The sequence below is a fragment of the Nelusetta ayraudi genome, unplaced genomic scaffold (assembly GCF_046127955.1).
Source record: "Nelusetta ayraudi isolate G7.1 ecotype Tasmania unplaced genomic scaffold, CSIRO-AGI_Nayr_v1 ptg000016l, whole genome shotgun sequence".
Taxonomy (NCBI): Eukaryota; Metazoa; Chordata; class Actinopteri; order Tetraodontiformes; family Monacanthidae; genus Nelusetta; species Nelusetta ayraudi.
Genome location: NW_027466066.1, coordinates 5859674 through 5877151, shown reverse-complemented (window position 1 = coordinate 5877151; position 17478 = coordinate 5859674). Strand labels below are relative to the sequence as shown.

Below are 17478 nucleotides of genomic sequence, written 5' to 3'. Positions count from 1 at the left end.
TGATGCGACTAAAATATCTATCTATCTATCTATCTATCTATCTATCTATCTATCTCGTTCGTTTAAAAACAGAGATGACAAACATTAATGGTAGTTTGAAAAAAAAAAATGACAATAGCTTTATTTTTAAACACGCATTTTCATAGACAATACCATCATTTATTTTAACAGAAACATCTTCTCACGCCTGTCCACGCTTTGGATGTTGGCCTTGTCAAATGAGTCATCAAGAAGTTTCTCTACACATACACGTCTATATAAAAAATGTATAAAATCAACATTTTTCTTTTCTGATGGTAATAGAACACAAGTCACAATCCGGCCTGAACACATTCCCCAAACAGTACAGCGTCGAAACACTGGCCCGGCCTCGTGCGGAAACATTTGATCAGTTACGGTGGCGTTCCTAGTTCTCCCTCGATCACCACTTCTGTCTGCAGCCTTACAGAGGGTCCTCAAACTGAAAAAGTCCCAAACGTTAATCTTAAAAGAACATTAACCAACAAGAACAAAATTCTGGCCAATCTGGATGTGGTTATATTTACAAAATGAAGGTATCAAGAGCAAGAACTAAAACTCTATACAGCAGTAATGTGTAACAGAAACGAGAGCTCCTCGCAATGACATTTTGTTGAAACGACAGGGTGAGTTTTCAGGAAGCAGCTGCTGTGGATCGCAGGTGGGGAAACATTGGCTCGAAAAGGGTGACACACACGCTGAAGATTAAATCAGGCCTCCGGTCTGTTGCTGAAACACGTCAATTGTATCCTCGTCTTCCATTTCCAGCTGATAAAGAAGAAGATATTTAGATTAATGCCACGGCTGAGGGACAACACAAACTCACAGTTCAGCATTTAGTCGACATATTTTGTCTACTCCTTTGCGCAGTGGCGTCGCAATCTTGCAGTTCTGGCTTTATTATTAAAATGAGTTTCGATGACATCATGACAGGGCTTAACTAGCATTACAGAGAAACTTGCTGAAACTTGGCTTTGCCTGAACTTTAGAGTATTATTTGCTTGGCAACAAACAAATCTGACAAAGCCAGGCTTTTATTTTGGAAAATAACTCGACAAGCTCTAAAACCCCAGGCTGTTAAAAGAAGGCGTTGGTTCATCATTTGACTTCTTTCAGGACAAAATGTGACAAACAACTTGATGCAATGAGGAGTTACGAGGAATAGAAAAAGTGCTAATGAGTCACCTGTATGTTTAACAGTGTAAAATTATAATTTTAGAGTGGAAAAAAATATTTTCAAAAAAACAGTATCAGTATTAAAACATCGTAAGTGGGTATTGCATCAAAGTCATTATTTTGGTATTGTGACAACACTAGCAAATAAGTGGGGACTGAAATCACCATAGACACAGGTCACTGTGTACCTAGCAGCAGAATATACTGTATATTAGTATTACTGTATTACAATAGATAACATATATGTAGTCATTATTGCATACAGCATCTAAGCAATATAGTCACCAGACAGTGAGCACTTTGCACCACCTTGTGGACAGAAAAATCTGATTACTGTACTATGTTATTAATGCAGTATGGATCACTGCCATCTTGGACTCAATACCGCAGTGCCTCAAACAAATCACTGTCATTTTACAGCACTTTGTTTACATGGAATGAATATTGTAGCTAGGTTGTATGTTGTTGTTTTTTTTGCATGTAAACAGAATTTAGTGATGCGATAACAAGTATACTGTTTAGTTTAGATTTTTCTTTATTAGCAAGATGTGTATAGCCTACCCTGCATACTAGTGACAAATGATGACTGTCTGCAAAGGTGTAGGCAAGCAAAGACCTTTGTTAAGTTGAAATAATGAAATACTAAATGTGACAATGATAGTTTTATTTTACAGTGGACATGACTTGGGTGGTCCCAGGATTTTCTTGGATGCAGTTCAGGTTTCCGGGCCAGTTTGACAGAAGATATATATGACTCTAAAGTCGGGAGTTTTGAATCAAACACTAACTGTGGAGACGTGTTCATTAATGTGCATTAGCAAACGCGATGGTGGGGGTGGCTGTGAAGCATGTTCCAGCCTGTCATAAAGCCTGTGCACCCTTTTGTCTGTTTCCTTAGCTTGCACTTTTTGTCTCAGGACTTTCCACTCACCTGTGCTGGTGTGTCCGTTTCATTTATTGGCTGCCCGTCGAATCTGAATCTGATTTGCCTCATTTCAAGTCCCTGCGGAGACAAACACACCTACGTTGTAACCTGAGCCAGCACCACCCAGATTTGTAAGCACTAAGCGTATATCCTATTCCGATAACTCGTAACAAAACATGTATTTGGTGGACGTCTGCTATAGTTTAAGAGGCAGTGTGAAACGGTTGCACCCTCCTCTGTGGTGAGCGTGAATAACGAGAAACAGAAAGCTGCACGGCAGACATTTGATTCAATAAATGGACACAGAGAACAAAATAACTACAAGGATTCAGTTTCAAGTGCCGCTCAACTCTCATCCTAACGTTAGGAAAAACGTCTGTCAGCATTGTCAAAGGACAACTTCAGAGACGATTGCGCTCTGCACTGCTGTTGGCAACTCTTGAGATTTTGTTCTGTGATTAAGAATGTTTTGTCTTAGACCGCCGCAGGTTTGATTTTCAGGAGGGATGAGAGAGATGTAGAAGACTTTAGCAATGGCTTTGTAGCCCTTAGTTTAGGCAGAAGACCAAGAGCTGTCACACTCCCACAACGTGACATGTTAGGCACAACATGACACCTTGCCCAGGTAAGTGACAACGTTCCCAGTTGTTTTTTTTTCTTAATACCCTTCCAAACGCGGAATGTACAACAGACCATCAGAATTAGCATGAAGGTTTTGCTGGATGCTATTCACAGAGGGCTAACTATGGATATTTAGCCCCTCAAAGCTTGAGCTTTGGCATCAAACAACTCCATCACTCATTTCCATGAGATGTAAATGCAGCATTGCGCAGTATTACAACACTCCCGTGCCTCACCCTCTGCAAAGAAGGAAACAGACTCTTAGTGTTAAATGGGTAAATATTTCAACCGTCACCTAAGTTCTCACTTAGGGAGGCCTTTTAACGACAAACGTTTTAGCATGTTGTGGCAGGAAAAGCCCATGTGTGTAATGGTGAAAATGTAAGACTCGGGTATGCCAGCTCAACAGCACTACCATTGTGTGTGTGTGTGTGTGCTGACTCACTGGGCTGGCATGGGTTTTTGTGGGAGGGAAAGAAAGAGGAGACAGAGGGAGATTGGGTGTAAAAAAAAATATACAAGGGGAATATAGCTTATTATGGGCCTCAAAAACTGTTTATTTGCTGATTTGGAATTTTTAACACCTTATTTTCAGTTCAAATATTATACTTATTCATTTTTCGGCAGCCGTTTCAACGATAATGACACCTAAGACGCACAACCCCACCAAAGCTTCTGTGCTCTTCAATCACTGAAAAGAACGTTGACCTGTGAGGTCATCCTGTGCATCGACGACGAGGGCGCCATTGTCGTTGTGATTACATGGTGTGTGAAACCCACCTGTCTGTCGCAGTAGGCTTTCATGAGTTTGCTGAGCGGCGTGTGCCTTTTGATCTTGAACTGCACCACCGACCCATCCTGACCTGCGACCTTCAAGTTTATGTGTTCGTTGCCCTCCGTCTTCACGCCTTCCTGTGGGAGGAAGTCAGACAGATGACAACGTAAAGCAAATATCAATCAATCTAAATCATATGAATGTACACAGTCAGTTTCGTCTCAACTTTAGGACCCACCCTGCTCTGACTTGCACAAGCGATTACTGTCACTGTGTCAAAAAAAACAACAACAAAAAAAAACAAGGTGGCAGTTGGCTACAAAGGAAATTGCCACAAATGACAGGTTAACACTGTGCACCTTAAAACTTAAGATAAACGAAACTTGCACCTGAGACACGTTTCAAAATACTTGAACGTCAAGAATTTAGTTTTTGTAGCTTTCATAAAAGAGACAATGTATTTAGTATGTGGTGGTTAAATTTAAAATCCATGTCACTCAGAGTTCTATCGCGTTCAGATTAAAGGCAAATTTTATTCCAAATTAACTTCATCGGCTTGAACTGTATTTGGTGATTTTTACAAGTAATGCTACTACAACCACTAGTACTAATATATGGATAACCACAGGAACACGTGTGCCAGTTCGCCCGCTTCTATCCACCGCAAAACAAAATTCAACATAAAGCCCCCCTGCTACAAGTCAATAAAACGGTCAAACGTCCTTCCTAACAGTCACTGAAACGGTTCAACGTCCCCCTTTTGTTTACAGTCTGTTACCAGCTATTTACACCAACCGCGCAAGTGCAAAAACTTTTCTCCACTTGCGCCAATTGATGCGCGGGAGACTTTTCAGCGCACACCACACGCTGTCTCGTCGCAAAGAGACGCGGTCCAAGGATGACACCAGCTGGCTGCTTCGCGTGTGTGGTCAGGCAAGCAGACGGAGCGATGTGCGCGCCTGTGGATGCGCGTTCACAAGCCTTCCGGTATGGCAAAGTAACGTTATGTAGCTGGCGGTTAAAAAAATATATGTGCCTTAACTTTCAAACAGTACGCGCGGGGAAATGTCTATTTATACCAAAAGAAGCTCCAACTGCGAGCGTAGTAAAATATGGCAGCGGAATGGTTGCATCGCGGCACTCACCTTTGGTTTTTCGTCAGCCATGGTCAATCTTTTGGCGCTTCTCGACACTGCTACACAAAGAACACGGGCTCGCGCACGTGCTCGTTCGCGGTTTAATAATTCGAACCGTACGTGCGCGCTCACGGCGCCACGCGCGTCCACAGTGCCGCCTTGTGAGTGGCTGCGGGAGGTCACGTGGGGCTGGACGCGCAGTCTAGACACGGGCGGGAGGGTCTCCGTGCCCGTTAAAGGCACACGCCACGACACGTGAACGCGCAAGGCGATATTTCGCTTTATTTTTTTTTTCCTTTTAGTGTAACCTGTTTTATGTTTGTATCTCATATGAAACCCGCGCCACACAATCATGTGACCAACTAACAGAATGTTGGTGCTTCGTCAGCATGAACGTGGTATCGGGCCCCTGGAAATTTAAAACGTGCGCTCTCATCCCCCTTTTTGCTCCACTGATTCCAGCAGCCATCTTGTTTTCCTGTTTGCCAAGGCAGGAAAACTAAAGCTAGTAAATCACTTCATTTTAATTCCAAAACAGAAATTGTAATGCTTTAAATTAATCGACAGTTGCTTAGGGACCCCACTAACCCTATATCATTCAATAACAATAATAACAAAAAAACAACAATTCAACAGCTTCTGAAGCTACCTTATTAAAAATTTTTGATAATTATTTATGATATTTTAGGGTTGACTTATAACACTAAACATCAATCTCTTTTCCGACAAACCTCTGGTTATGAAATTGCAATACATTAAATTGGTTTGGGGGGGGGGGGAAAAAACAAACAGGCAAAATAAAGGACATCTGTCAACTACGTCATCACTTGCGACAAAAGGGCTTTCAAAGTAGGCGGGTAAGCAATGCGGTACCTGCAGTTTATGACTTGAGACGTTTACTGCTGGATAGTGGACCGTTTATACTGTATTTCACTGTTTGGATAGTTTTCTGATGGAGGAGGTAGACGTTGAGCCGGCGGTCACCGTAAGTAAACTCATGACTTAGTTTCTCTCCTCTCCCCTCCTGACTTCGCTTGTAGCATCCTTGCTAAGCGTATCACTTGAAGCTAAAGTTTTGACTAATTTGCCCAAATTATGCAGTAACAATACATCTAATCCAGGGGCAATCATCGCACTCTGTCGTGCAATGTATTCTGAGAATGGTTGCATTTGTCTTCTGTGTACAGTATCCCAAAGTGTGCTTTAATTTAACCCATTGAACTCAACGACTTTAACTCCTGTCACCTCTTTTAACTATAGTGCGTTTTTCTCTCTTCTTGAAATACAGAACATTCCCGCCGTTGGTGCAGGCAGGCATATGGGAGTTGCATGGGGACCGGGTGATATCCTTGTGTATGAGACATGTTACAAATCAACAGGTATGTTTACATAACAACAGGACTACCCACATCTGTCCCCCAACAATGAACACACTAGTAATTACTCTTTAATCCAAATGCTACTTAATTCTTGACCTCTCCACTCTGTTTTTTGTTTAAGGTGGTACAGGATCGTCAACTCCCTTCATCCATGAGGTCAGAAAGGATGAGGACATATACTCCCCTATTTTGCGCAAACTCTTTAATGAGTCTCATCACATCTTTGTTGGCTTGCAAACAATTGGAGAGGACCTCACCAGCAAGAATAAGAAAGCACAGTAAGAGCAGCTAATGTACACGTTTTGGTAAATAAGTACATATTGCTGGAAATATTATTGTGATCTAAAACTTGATTTTCTTTTCTTCTTCTTTTTAAACAAAAGATTTGTCAGCATTAGTAAAAATTACAGATCTGTGATTCGAGCATGTATGGAGGAACTTCGCCAGGTTGCAGGTGAGAATTTTAAATGATTTTTTTTGATAATGTGATTTTTAAATTGTGGTAATTCATCTTTTGCTACTTTACCTTTTTTTGCAGTTTTTACAAAAGATTCGGAATTGGCAAAACAATACGGAAATCAGGTTTGTGTGGTTACGTTTTGTGTGCGTGCCATAGAATAACAATGCCATCTGTATTTGGATATTGTGTTTGCTCCAGATCAACTAATTAGACGGCGTTGGATTTTTGAACATTAGTTTACTGATGCAGTGATGACATCATCACATTTAAAATAAAGACTCTTAAAGAAAATAATGTGCCGTACATGAACTTTACACTTGTGATAATCCTCGAGCAAAAATAAAGTAATTGTATAAAGTAACTCTGCTCTGGAATCACAGGTGTCCATTCTGCTAGCCATAGAACTCATCTGGAACCTGTGTGAAGTGCTGTTTATCGACAGTGCACCTGGTAAGAGCCGGACACACTACATGGGAGATTAACTAACTTTTTTTCCCGTAATATAGATTTTATAAACTCATGTGAATCCTACATACAAAAAAAAAATAAATATTGAAAGTGCCTTTGTTTCCTCAGCGGGTTCCCTGCTTCTCCACCTGCTGGACTGGGTGAAATTACACAAGGCTGATGTGGATGAGAAAGCCAGAGACGTGCTGCAAAGTGAGAGCCCAGCTGAGCACCATGACTATTGGGATGTGGTGAGTGCAGATTTATTTTTTACGCTGATTCTAAATGTTTCAGTCAAATCATTTGTGATCTGACTCTGAATCCCCACTTATCAAGAACCCTGTTTGTGGCCCGTGCAGGTGATTGGCTTCGTGCTGCAGGGCAGCTTGGACAAAGTCAGACCGATGTTGGTGAAACAGGCCAACTTGCATCCTGCTGCCAGGAGCATGTACAAGCTGATGGACAATCTGCTCAGCAAGATGCCCTTCTACAACGTAAGAGGAGCTGCTTGTGTGCTTCGTATATACAATTGATTCAGCCGAACTGAAAATATTGATCTGAAAAGCAAAGGGATTCTCATAGCGACGGCTTGGTAACAGATGTCGACCTGATAAATGTTTATAAAAACACAGAGTTAACGCAAGGTGAATACGAGTTTGCACTTTGTCTCTCCATTCACAGGTTTCATACAAGCATTCTGTTATGCACAGTTAAGCTCGTCCGTGTTTGTTTTTTTTTTTGAAACTCTTGTGTGGTGGCTGCTTTCAGCCTGGTGGCACGCAGACGCTGACAGAGTTTGACGTGAAGTGGAGGCACTGGCACGAGGAGGTGGAGCGCTGCTTGCAGGACAACTCGTTCGCCAGCAACCGGCACCTAGAGATCATCTGCAAGGTCGGCTCAGTCTCCGTCATCCTCTTCCATGTACACGACACCTCAAATGGTCTGTAGCATCACACACACCTGGCAGATAGGCCTATCAGTAATGTTGAAATGTAGGCTTATTATTTCTTTCATACTTCTAGGAGATCGTGCATTTGTTGCAATGCAAATCTAAAATTGAAAGCTTTATTTCAGATTCTAGCCGGGGATGAGGACATCTTGCTGGAACTCAAGGAACTGCTCGGCACCTGGTACCACTACCTGGTAACTCGCCTGCTCTACGGCCACCCATCAGTCAAACCCACTGAACTGCATTTCTACGCGCAGGTGCGCCTCACTCACACTGCTGCGGCTCCGTTCACTTCTTCCGCTCACTGCTCCCGACAGCTCTTCAGCTTCCTAGTGGTTTGTCTTTCAGTCGTGCCTGACCGTGTTCTTGGACTCGAGGAGCCTCCCCGAGCCTCTGGACAGCATCTTACTGGCTGCCTTTGAGTTTGACATCCACCAGGTCATCAAGGACTGCAGGTGAGACGCAAGAGGAGCTTCATCTTTAAGTTCATGCAATGCAATACACACAAGTGACATGCAAGCCATTTACACTTTTTTTTAATTTAACCGTCTCTTTAGTATTGCACTGAACAACTGGTGGTTTGTGGCCCATTTGACTGACCTGCTGGACCACTGCAAACTCCTCCAGTCGCACAATCTACAGTAAGGCCCCGTCTGACTCCTTCTTACCCAATTGTGTCTGGAGGAGCTTTTTCACATAAGCCTGCGCACATTATTGATCGGCACCGACTGCATCTTTCCATTTGTGTTTCAGCTTTGGCTCAAACTTGAGAGAGTTCCTGTTGTTGGAATACGCCTCTGGTCTTTTCACACACCACAGGTACAACTTGATTTTACCGTTTCCGCTAAGTGGCAAACATGGCTTTTTGTTGTATTGAGTGCTTTATACGACAACATTTTGTGTTAATAATTGAATCTATAGCTAATTCATAATCTTGTTTTGAAGTCTGTGGCAGCTGGCCGTGGACTACTTTGACCACTGTCCAGAGTTTGGCCGCGTCTACCTGGAGCTGCAGATTGAGCGCGTTCCATTAGAAACGGAGCGCAAAGCCCTCAAGGTTCTCAGGATCTGCGAGAACAGGCAGATGTCAGAGCAAGGTGACGCACCAACGGACTCCTGCGTTTCTTCTTTTCCGTCTGAGTGCGGGTTCGCTTTCTAAAAATCCTCGTCCTCTTCCAGTCAGAAGTATCTGCAAGATCATGGCTATGCAGGCCCTGCGGAACAACAGACTGGGCTCGGCTCTGTCCTGGAGCATCAGGGCCAAAGATGCGGCCTTCGCGACGCTCATTTCAGAGAAGTGAGTTCCCTTCATGCACCGACTCTTCAGGCTGTTTAACAGAATGCCACACCATGGCATCCTCAAGGTTTCATATTCAGCCCTCTGTTTACAGGCTATTTGTATTTATTTGTCTGTTCAGGTTTTTACAGGATTACTGCGTCAGAGGGACCTTCTCTGATTTGGACCTCATTGACAACTTGGGCCCGGCAATGCTGCTCAGTGACAGGCTCACTTTCCTTGGTACAACACACACAAACACATTGCAGCATGGTGTCACTAATCAGTTTGCGACTCAGCTGCTCCAAGAACTGAAGTCACACATTAAATGTGGGAATGAATGCAGGGACAGTCGCTGCTCGGAGGTCTTCCCTTCTAGTCTCGAGTGCTGTCGGCAGATAAAATAGCAGCAAGGCCACTTTCTATAGCAGTGACATGTGACTGTGTTTTACTTGAAGAATGTCTGAAGAGATCAACCTTTTACACATGTGGCTACTGCACACTTATCTCCATTTCTCAGGGACATTATTCTTTTTCTTTGAATACGTTTGACATCAAGCTTTGATTCTATTGTCGACAGTCTGTGAATCCTCTGTGACCACGTGTGTCAGTATTAACATGTGGCCCATGTTGCTCGCTCAACCTCAGGAAAGTACCGGGAGTTCCACAAACTGTACGGAGAGAAGCGCTTCACCGAAGCGGCAAAACTGCTCCTCTCGCTCATGACGGCCAAGATCGCCCCCCGCAGCTTCTGGATGACACTGCTGACCGATGCCCTGCCGCTGCTGGAGCAGAAAGAGGTCGGCCGTGACCGTAGAGTGTCAAGTAAAATGTTGATTAAATATAGGAAGACAATAATGCTTAAGATTATTCTCAATATTATTTTAAATATCAAATTGAACCTTTGCTGAATGTTTTCAGGTGATCTTCTCTGCAGACCAAACCCATGAGCTGATGTTTTGTTTAGAGGAGCTCACCTCCTCTCTCAACACCACAGCCCCTGGTGCAGACAAAGCCATGCAGGTACGCAACTCTTGCTCGTTCTGCTTTTGAGATGCAATACAGCCCTCAAGGTTGGAACTAGGGGTGCAAATTATCGATTAATTCATTAATCATTAGTTGATTGACTTTATCGATTGATTGGCGATTAATTGAGAAGCTGCAATTTTTTTTGCAAGGAACACATTTTTTAACCCTTAAATAATGTTGAGGGTCCAATTTGACACATTTTTACATGAGAGAACAGTAAAAACACCCTAAACACTTATTCTCTGACTTTAAGTTGAATTCTAATGAGTCATATTTCAACTTTTTTTTAACACCATTTAACAAAAAAATACCCAGTGTAAAAAATGTTCAATTGCAACTAATTTAATTTAATCAATTAAATTCTTAATCAACAATTAATCGATAACCGATCGTTAACATCCCTAGTTGGAATCAGTATTTTTTTAATAATGTAAATTACTTTAAAATCTCATTCTGTCAAATATTTTGCTTATCCACATCACTGTGATTTATGATAATGGTGTTTGTGTTCACTTTAAAATGGTACCTTTTCAAAATGGCTAAACTCTTGGTGCTTTGATTGGTTTGTAGTAGACTCAAGACTGCCGTGCTATATTTGTCATTCTTCTTACAACCGTAATGTTGCAGATCTACCGTATTCTATGATAATGTTCATCTTTTCAGGATGAAGAGGTGGAAGTGACCAAAGTGGAGCTGCTCAGACTGGCTCTGGCCAGGAATCTGGCTATGGCGATAGTCAAAGAGGGCACCGTGGAAGCATAAACGTCGAGGCTGTTTTGCATTTTGTATTGTACATAAAATTTTGTCAACCAAACTCTACTCTTTAATAATAAATTACAAAAAAAAGTCATGGTGTTATAAATACCAGACATCCATGGAAAGACATTTATTTGTTTCATGCAGCACAAACATTGAGCATCATACATACAGTATTTACAGCCCTGACACTCTCCCAGGATCGTAACATCACGTGTTCATCGGTCATATGACAAGCAGTACATACACGACTCACTATGTACACTAAAAACGTACTTCTGTGCAGCCCCACGTGACACTGGTTTGGGGTCTGACAAAGGAACGGGTCAAAGAGTTTCTCAGTCCTTCAGAATTTGTTCACCAGGTCACAGTCCCCACCCTCGAGGAGCTAGAAAATTGAAATTCCTGTTACATTAACAAAGTTCTGAAAAACACTCTGATACTTCAAAGTAAACAAGAGACATGACAGTATTTAACACTTTGGGAGGGATAAGACAATATTCAGATAAACTGGATTTCTATGTGGGCATATTTAATCTAGAATGACACTGCTGAATTAACTGACCACCATAATTGCTTAATTTGTCTTCTTGACTACAGAAAAGTCACCACTGTCATTCCTCTAGTACTGTGTAACAGGACTAAAATAAAATCACAGACGCCTGTATTAAGTTCAATAAATACATGGATGGTAAACTGCCTTCTGTAACAACAACTGATTACCAAACAAAAGTAACCTTTCCAGTGCCAAACTAGCTCAGAAAATTCCTATATTCAAGTATCTTGTCAGTGAGCCAAGGAGGACTTGGCTTAAATAAATAAGCAACACTGCTAAAAAGATGTTAATTTTAAGGATTAATTCTATTTTTCCCCGTATTTTGTTAAACTGTAAAGTTTGTCGATCAGTCTTAATCCCAAAGAAGTGATTATTTCTAGTACATTCATTATGGCTGTGTTCAGGGGGGAGTTAAACCATCTAAAAACACTGTTCAGGAGTTAAATTTGTTGTCTCGTTCTCCAGTGTGTAACATTAAACTGTTAGCTGGCTGAAATATATACGAGCGCTGCACAAACCAGAGTCTTTGTCACGTCAGCCACAACAAAACGATAAGGAGCAACCATGAGGAATGCCAAGGAAGCCGAGTTTCTCTCCGGAACGAAGACACTCCTTCAATGAGCATGAAGCGATCCACCGCCCCTCTCCCACTCCAGGCTCTGCTATAGATGCCCCCACGCCTCTTGATGAGGAAACTGGTCGACCTCACCCGCCTCGTTGCACGGGCGATCTCCGAGCGTGAAGGCCAGCTTGTAACGCAGGCGCACCTTCTCCTGCAAAGAGCCGACAAAGACAGGAAGCATCACTAGCTGCCCCGCAACAACACACGCAAAAGTCCTCTTTATGCTTATGTGTTCTCGACGCGTCTGCTACCTTTGTCGGATTGGCCAGCAGCATGATTTGGGTGATGGAGGCTGGAGGTAGGATGGGGTTGAACGGGGCCAGCTCTGTTGCTGATGGAGGCTGCAGCTTCACTTTCATCGACTGGAACAAGGCAACAGAAGCTGCATTTCCATGACCAGTTTTTCGCAAAATAAAAACGATATTTCGAAAATCACGTAAAATCTCGTCCCGTGACATTTGAAAGAATTACGTTTGTGTTTGTTTGTTTCAGATTGTTCCTGGTCTCGTGACCCCGTGTGTCACGTCCGGTGACTCGTAAATGCAAAAAAAGTGTTTCCACTCCATTTTTGCGATATACCTCTGCATCAATACGTCTGAAAAACCACCTCATGAGAGTGTGAAAACCTTTTAGCCATATCTGAGAGGTTTTTGAAATTTAGCTGTTTCCATTACCAGTTTTTTTTATTGCTATATTTAGGTTTTGCACAATTCTAGTTGTAATGGAAACACAGCTACTGTGATTTAGCAATCGGATAAAAGAAACAAGAAAAGAGGGTCTTTGCAGATGGTGAATTTCTGCTGCCCCTTTACCTTTGGAACAGCAGCTTGCAGTTGCACGTTGTGAACAGGCAAGGGCGCTGTGTTCAGCATGGACACCACCATCACCAACACATCGGGCCTGCCAGGGGGGCAGTCCGAGGCGAAGTTGAGGAGCATGCGAACGCCGTCCTTATCGTAGGCCGTGACTGGCAGCACTTTACCTGAGGAGCCAATCAGAGACAGGCCACGGTTAAGAAAATTGCGCCGCTTTCAACTCGTCGTTCCTTCCGTCTCTTACTCGGCCTGATGGCTTCCAGAGCGACGTGCACGTTGCTGAGAGAGATGTCCGAGGCCCTGGCGGGGCTGCCGTGGAGGGGAGACGGGTGGGAGGGGGACATGGAGTGGAAGAGCGGGCTGCCGGGAGCGGAAATCTGACCCTGGGCCCTGATGTGGGCCAGAGCGGGAGAGCCTGGCGCCGCGTGCTGCAGCAGGGAGGGGGAGGCGGGGGAGCCCTGCCTGGTCATGAGGAGTGGTGCTGCAGTAGCTGCAGGCATCCCAAAGCTGCCTCCTCTGGCCATCACCTGACTGGATCAACAGGGAAATGACACACACGCATCGCTAGACGAATGACATTTTGTCTTTAGATAGGTTGGTCGCCTTTGCACCTCTTCTGATTGGAGAATCCCGTCAGGGCCAGGTCTTGCAGGAACTGAAGACTGGGCGTGGCAACAGCAGCTGATTCAGCAGGTGGCGCCGTGGAGCCCAGCGGAGCTGCGTCACCAAATATGTCACCACCAGCAGTCGGGGCCTGCGGAGGAAGGAGACGTGAAATGAGGGAGTTCTGCTGTTACGCATCGCAATCGCACGGAGGAAACAGTGCACACCTGCAAGGAAGCCCACTGATTGGACAGGTCACCAAGTTTGGTTTTGGACTGGCCACTCAGGGATGCCGGCGGGTCATTCAGTCCTATAAAGAAGAAAATGGAATTTAGATTTTACCATTTTTATTTTGGAACTCAAACTCAAGGCAGTAATGGACACTAATTTCATCAACTGGCCATAGAAATGGAATTAAAGAACTGTTTACCTCTTCTTAGTATTTGCCTGTTGGACTTGAATTACTGACATTCTCCAACTACATCCATGAAATCTCACTACTTTATCGTGAAATGTGATTCCTGAATCCATTTGTCACAAAGCCAGAGCGTAGAATGATTGAACAGACTGTTTTGTTGTGTTAGGTCTGTGCTCGTCAACTGTAATTCCATCAGATATCAATCCCTGTTCTGGAGACACTGGCACAGCTGTCTCTTCTTTTTACCTTCGAAGAATTTCTATTTTTGATACCAAATATGTAAATCTTTATTTTTATGCCTTTAGTTTTATTCCCTTTAATTTCATGTGTTATACGTTTACTGTTGTGTCTGTGTATGTTTGTCTCACTATGGACCCTGAGTCTGAAATAAAGAATAAGGTAAAGCAAAGTGTGCTGTTCCACCTAAAGACAGCAGCTCGTCATCCAGGAGCGACAGCGAGGCGGAGGCCTTGCTGAGGGTGGCGTGACTGGGGCTGCTGCTCTGACTGTCGTGGGAGCCGGCCGGACGTTTGGGAGGGGGAGGCAGGACGGGGATGGGAAACGGCGAGGGGAAGGCGGAGTCTGGGTTTAACGGCTGGGAGGGAGGGACTAAAGGCTGAGGAGGGCTGGGAGTGTCAAGTCCAGCCAGGTCAATCAGTGTGTCTGTAGTCTCTGGTGGGCGGAAAAGGGTAAAAGGATTAGATTAAATGGGAAAAACTACTACTCCATAATAGAAATAACTTAATAATATGATATTAATAATGCCACAGACCGCTTTCGTTGTCCGGCGCTGCAGACCGAGGCTCCTCACTGTCGCCGTTAATGGGCCGCCCCTCCACAATCTTCTCATAGGAGTTGATGACCCTCGACAGGTCGTCGTTCGCCTGCAGGATGTCACCTGCGAAGCAAGGGGTCAAAGGTTAGCGACGGCCAGCCAGGAAGCCAGCCAGGGAGGGGGTCGCCAGCGAGCAGCAGACCTAAGTTGGCGTCGTTGTCCTCGGCCTCGGTGGCCATCTTGAAGGCCGAGCGCCTCAGCTTGTCGCACCGCTCGTAGAGCTCCTGGTGGCGGAAGTACAAAAGAGACGGTGTTACAGTCTGACACCAGCCGGCGCTGCAATTCATGGAGTCAGTCCAAGTGAGAGGCTGCAATGCAAACATATGCTGCCAACAACAACAACAACAACAATGAAACAAGAAGCGCTTGTTGTGCTGAGGAGGTTCCGGTTCCTTTTACACAAGAACTATCAGAAGTCAGAAGACCACAATGCATTACTTAGCTGCTGAGCTTCTTCTTCTTTTTTTTTTTTAAATGATCATGATTATTATTTTATTATTTATCTTATTTATTTTTAGTATGTTAATATTATATCAGTGTGTTTTGCATGAGCCTGCTGACACACACCTTGATGATCTCCCTGTCGGAGTCAGTGGAGCTGTCCTTATTGTACTGCGAGAGCATCTCCGTCAGCAGCTTCACGTTGATGTTCACCTCCTCCAGCATGTGTATTCGCTTGGTCACCTTGTGGACTCGAGCTTCATCCTGATGAGGGTTTATTTTATTTCATGTATTATTTTTTTTTTAAATGAAAATGGGCAAGGTTAGACACAAAAAGATAACTTCATATTTAAGGTGTGCGAAAACTTGACACAAATAGTGACGTCGTTACTACTGTGTTTTTATGATGGTGGACTTGTGCAGTTCTTACTTCTTTCACCATGTTCTTGATCAGTCTGTTGGCCTCCTGCAGGTCCTCTGGGTTTTTACTGCGGAGAAGCTCTGCAAGTAGCTGAAATACAACACAGTGGTAGACGAACACAGCGGTCATCCTCAACCCACAGCAACCACACACACACACACACACACACACACACACACACACACACACACACACACACACACACACACACACACACACACACACGAGAGATTTTACACGTGTTGTATCTGTCACCTTTCCCATGTCCTCATTGTCAAATACGGGATGTTTGGGTCTGGTTGGAGGGGAAGGAATCAGAGTTCGGTCCAGCGGGATCTCCGGATCATGCATCACCAGGCCTTCAAAGTCAAGGAGGGTTACATTTATTTGGAATCCTTGTATTATTTCACAGAGACAGCACCAGGAATTTCCACGCACCCTGCCTCTTGAGCGTCTGGTAGGCTTCGCTGATCTTGGTCTCGCCCGGAAAAGCCGCTGTCCAGCTGTACAGCATCTCCACAATCTTCAGCTTTACCTTCTCGGGCGCGCTGTCGCCCATATACTGAGAAGCAAAATGTTGGTGTGAGCAATACGGTGGGCAGTCCGGCTCAAAACCGAGCGAATGAATCACTTGTTCGGACTGTGAATATGGTAGAGGGACACTGCTCACCTTGGGAGACACGACTTTGATGAGCTCATTTAAAAATCTGTACTTTGCAACTTCATTGTGAAACCTCCTCCCGCAGTTCTTCATGCACGCCTCCAGCACCTGGGTATAAAGTTGTTGAGATTACGGCTTGTTCGTCTTAAAGGGAGGGAATTGTTGCACTGGGCGTTTTGCAGCTGCAGGTCTTACTGTCAGGGCCTGTAGAGCTTCCCATTCTTGCGGAGAGTGGATTTTATGTACGAGCAGGGTTACAGCTATTTGAGGACTGCCGGACAAAGCAAAACGCCAACACAGAGTTCACTTCTGACACGCATGGCAGAACATTTGATCGTGTATGTATAAACAGACATACCCTTCTAGTTCCTTGTTGATCTGATCACAGAAGCCTATGATGTATTCCCAGTCCTCCTGTCTGTTTGTCGGATGGGTGGCTTTATCTGATGAGGGAACAAATGCGACCTGTGTGTTCGGGATGGATCATGTGCTGCAACACGTATTTTGTTCGTATCATATGGCCCAGCGCGTCTTGTGACCAACATAACACGGGAGCATTTGTCTCCCAACAATATATCTGCAATAACCGTGGCGTTCTCTGGGTTAGCATCGGTGCTCATTAGTCAGTTAGACGAGTCTGTTGTCTGCAGGTATTAAACTTTTAGCACGATCTGAGAAGATTCGACTACTCTTTACCGCACTGACAACGTAAATCGGACCCAGGGAGTGTTAATCACAGCCCTCCATTCATCCTGCCAAACATGATTCAGGCAGCCGAGAGTCAACCTGGAGCCTCTAACTGGCTTATTCGGGATAAAAGATCCTAGCAGCAAGCTGACAGCTCCTGCACCGGCCGAGTCCCAAACAGACTATCCCGTGTAACATATCTAGATTGTAAAACACATTATTGAACGCATTAAACTGGATTAAACACTCACTGAGCCAGGATTCTAGCGACTCCTCTTCCTGGTACGCCATAGCACTAAAAACATAACGTGATGTCACCGGCGTGAGTGCCGGAGGCTAAAATTATTTTAGTGATTTAATTCAGAAAATTAAATACATAAAAATATGCTACACAAAAATTCAAGTCAACATTCGTACATTATGAATTGCTGAATGAAAAGCTGGCATGCATTTTATTTTTTCAGTTTTTCTT

At 44.0% G+C, this 17478-nt stretch overlaps 3 protein-coding genes across 3 annotated transcripts; 1 reads left to right on the top strand and 2 right to left on the bottom strand.

Annotated features, from left to right (window-relative positions):
- Positions 1 to 100: 100 nt before the first annotated feature.
- LOC142886910 (small ubiquitin-related modifier 2-like) lies at positions 101 to 4804 on the bottom strand. The gene is made up of 4 exons (XM_076024171.1): positions 4661 to 4804; positions 3521 to 3652; positions 2126 to 2197; positions 101 to 786 (listed from the first exon to the last, which is right to left on the bottom strand). The coding sequence occupies exons 1-4, from the start codon at positions 4679 to 4681 to the stop codon at positions 724 to 726; spliced, it is 288 nt and encodes a 95-aa protein (XP_075880286.1). The 5' UTR covers positions 4682 to 4804; the 3' UTR covers positions 101 to 723.
- A 670-nt stretch (positions 4805 to 5474) lies between these two features.
- On the top strand, positions 5475 to 11066 carry nup85 (nucleoporin 85). The gene is made up of 19 exons (XM_076024170.1): positions 5475 to 5636; positions 5940 to 6030; positions 6152 to 6308; positions 6414 to 6484; positions 6569 to 6612; positions 6871 to 6940; positions 7067 to 7188; positions 7297 to 7431; positions 7706 to 7828; positions 8012 to 8143; positions 8235 to 8341; positions 8444 to 8527; positions 8640 to 8705; positions 8832 to 8983; positions 9066 to 9183; positions 9305 to 9405; positions 9811 to 9962; positions 10084 to 10185; positions 10855 to 11066. Exons 1-19 carry the CDS (start codon positions 5604 to 5606, stop codon positions 10951 to 10953), a joined length of 1959 nt encoding a protein of 652 aa, XP_075880285.1. The 5' UTR covers positions 5475 to 5603; the 3' UTR covers positions 10954 to 11066.
- A 443-nt stretch (positions 11067 to 11509) lies between these two features.
- Positions 11510 to 17373, bottom strand: gga3b (golgi associated, gamma adaptin ear containing, ARF binding protein 3b). Its single transcript, XM_076024169.1, has 17 exons — positions 17258 to 17373; positions 16678 to 16762; positions 16515 to 16590; positions 16329 to 16427; positions 16097 to 16220; positions 15914 to 16017; positions 15668 to 15748; positions 15364 to 15501; positions 14939 to 15020; positions 14734 to 14859; positions 14385 to 14633; positions 13771 to 13853; positions 13552 to 13694; positions 13185 to 13471; positions 12938 to 13107; positions 12377 to 12487; positions 11510 to 12276 (listed from the first exon to the last, which is right to left on the bottom strand). Exons 1-17 carry the CDS (start codon positions 17295 to 17297, stop codon positions 12166 to 12168), a joined length of 2109 nt encoding a protein of 702 aa, XP_075880284.1. The 5' UTR covers positions 17298 to 17373; the 3' UTR covers positions 11510 to 12165.
- Positions 17374 to 17478: the final 105 nt, after the last annotated feature.

Bases quoted from the DNA above. Each gene is read 5' to 3' on its own strand.
- LOC142886910 (XM_076024171.1), bottom strand. From the start codon at position 4,681: ATGGCTGACGAAAAACCAAAG. The intron at 2,198-3,520 runs GTGGGTTTCACA...TTGTCTCCGCAG, and splicing joins AAGCCTACTGCGACAGACAG to GGACTTGAAATGAGGCAAAT. The intron at 787-2,125 runs GTGAGTGGAAAG...CTTCTTTATCAG, and splicing joins AAACGGACACACCAGCACAG to CTGGAAATGGAAGACGAGGA.
- nup85 (XM_076024170.1), top strand. From the start codon at position 5,604: ATGGAGGAGGTAGACGTTGAGCCGGCGGTCACC. The intron at 6,613-6,870 runs GTTTGTGTGGTT...CTGGAATCACAG, and splicing joins CAAAACAATACGGAAATCAG to GTGTCCATTCTGCTAGCCAT. The intron at 6,941-7,066 runs GTAAGAGCCGGA...TTGTTTCCTCAG, and splicing joins GTTTATCGACAGTGCACCTG to CGGGTTCCCTGCTTCTCCAC.
- gga3b (XM_076024169.1), bottom strand. From the start codon at position 17,297: ATGGCGTACCAGGAAGAGGAGTCGCTAGAATCCTGGCTCA. The intron at 16,018-16,096 runs GTGCGTGGAAAT...TTGACTTTGAAG, and splicing joins CCAGACGCTCAAGAGGCAGG to GCCTGGTGATGCATGATCCG. The intron at 13,108-13,184 runs GTAAGAGACGGA...TTGGCTCCTCAG, and splicing joins TCTGGAAGCCATCAGGCCGA to GTAAAGTGCTGCCAGTCACG.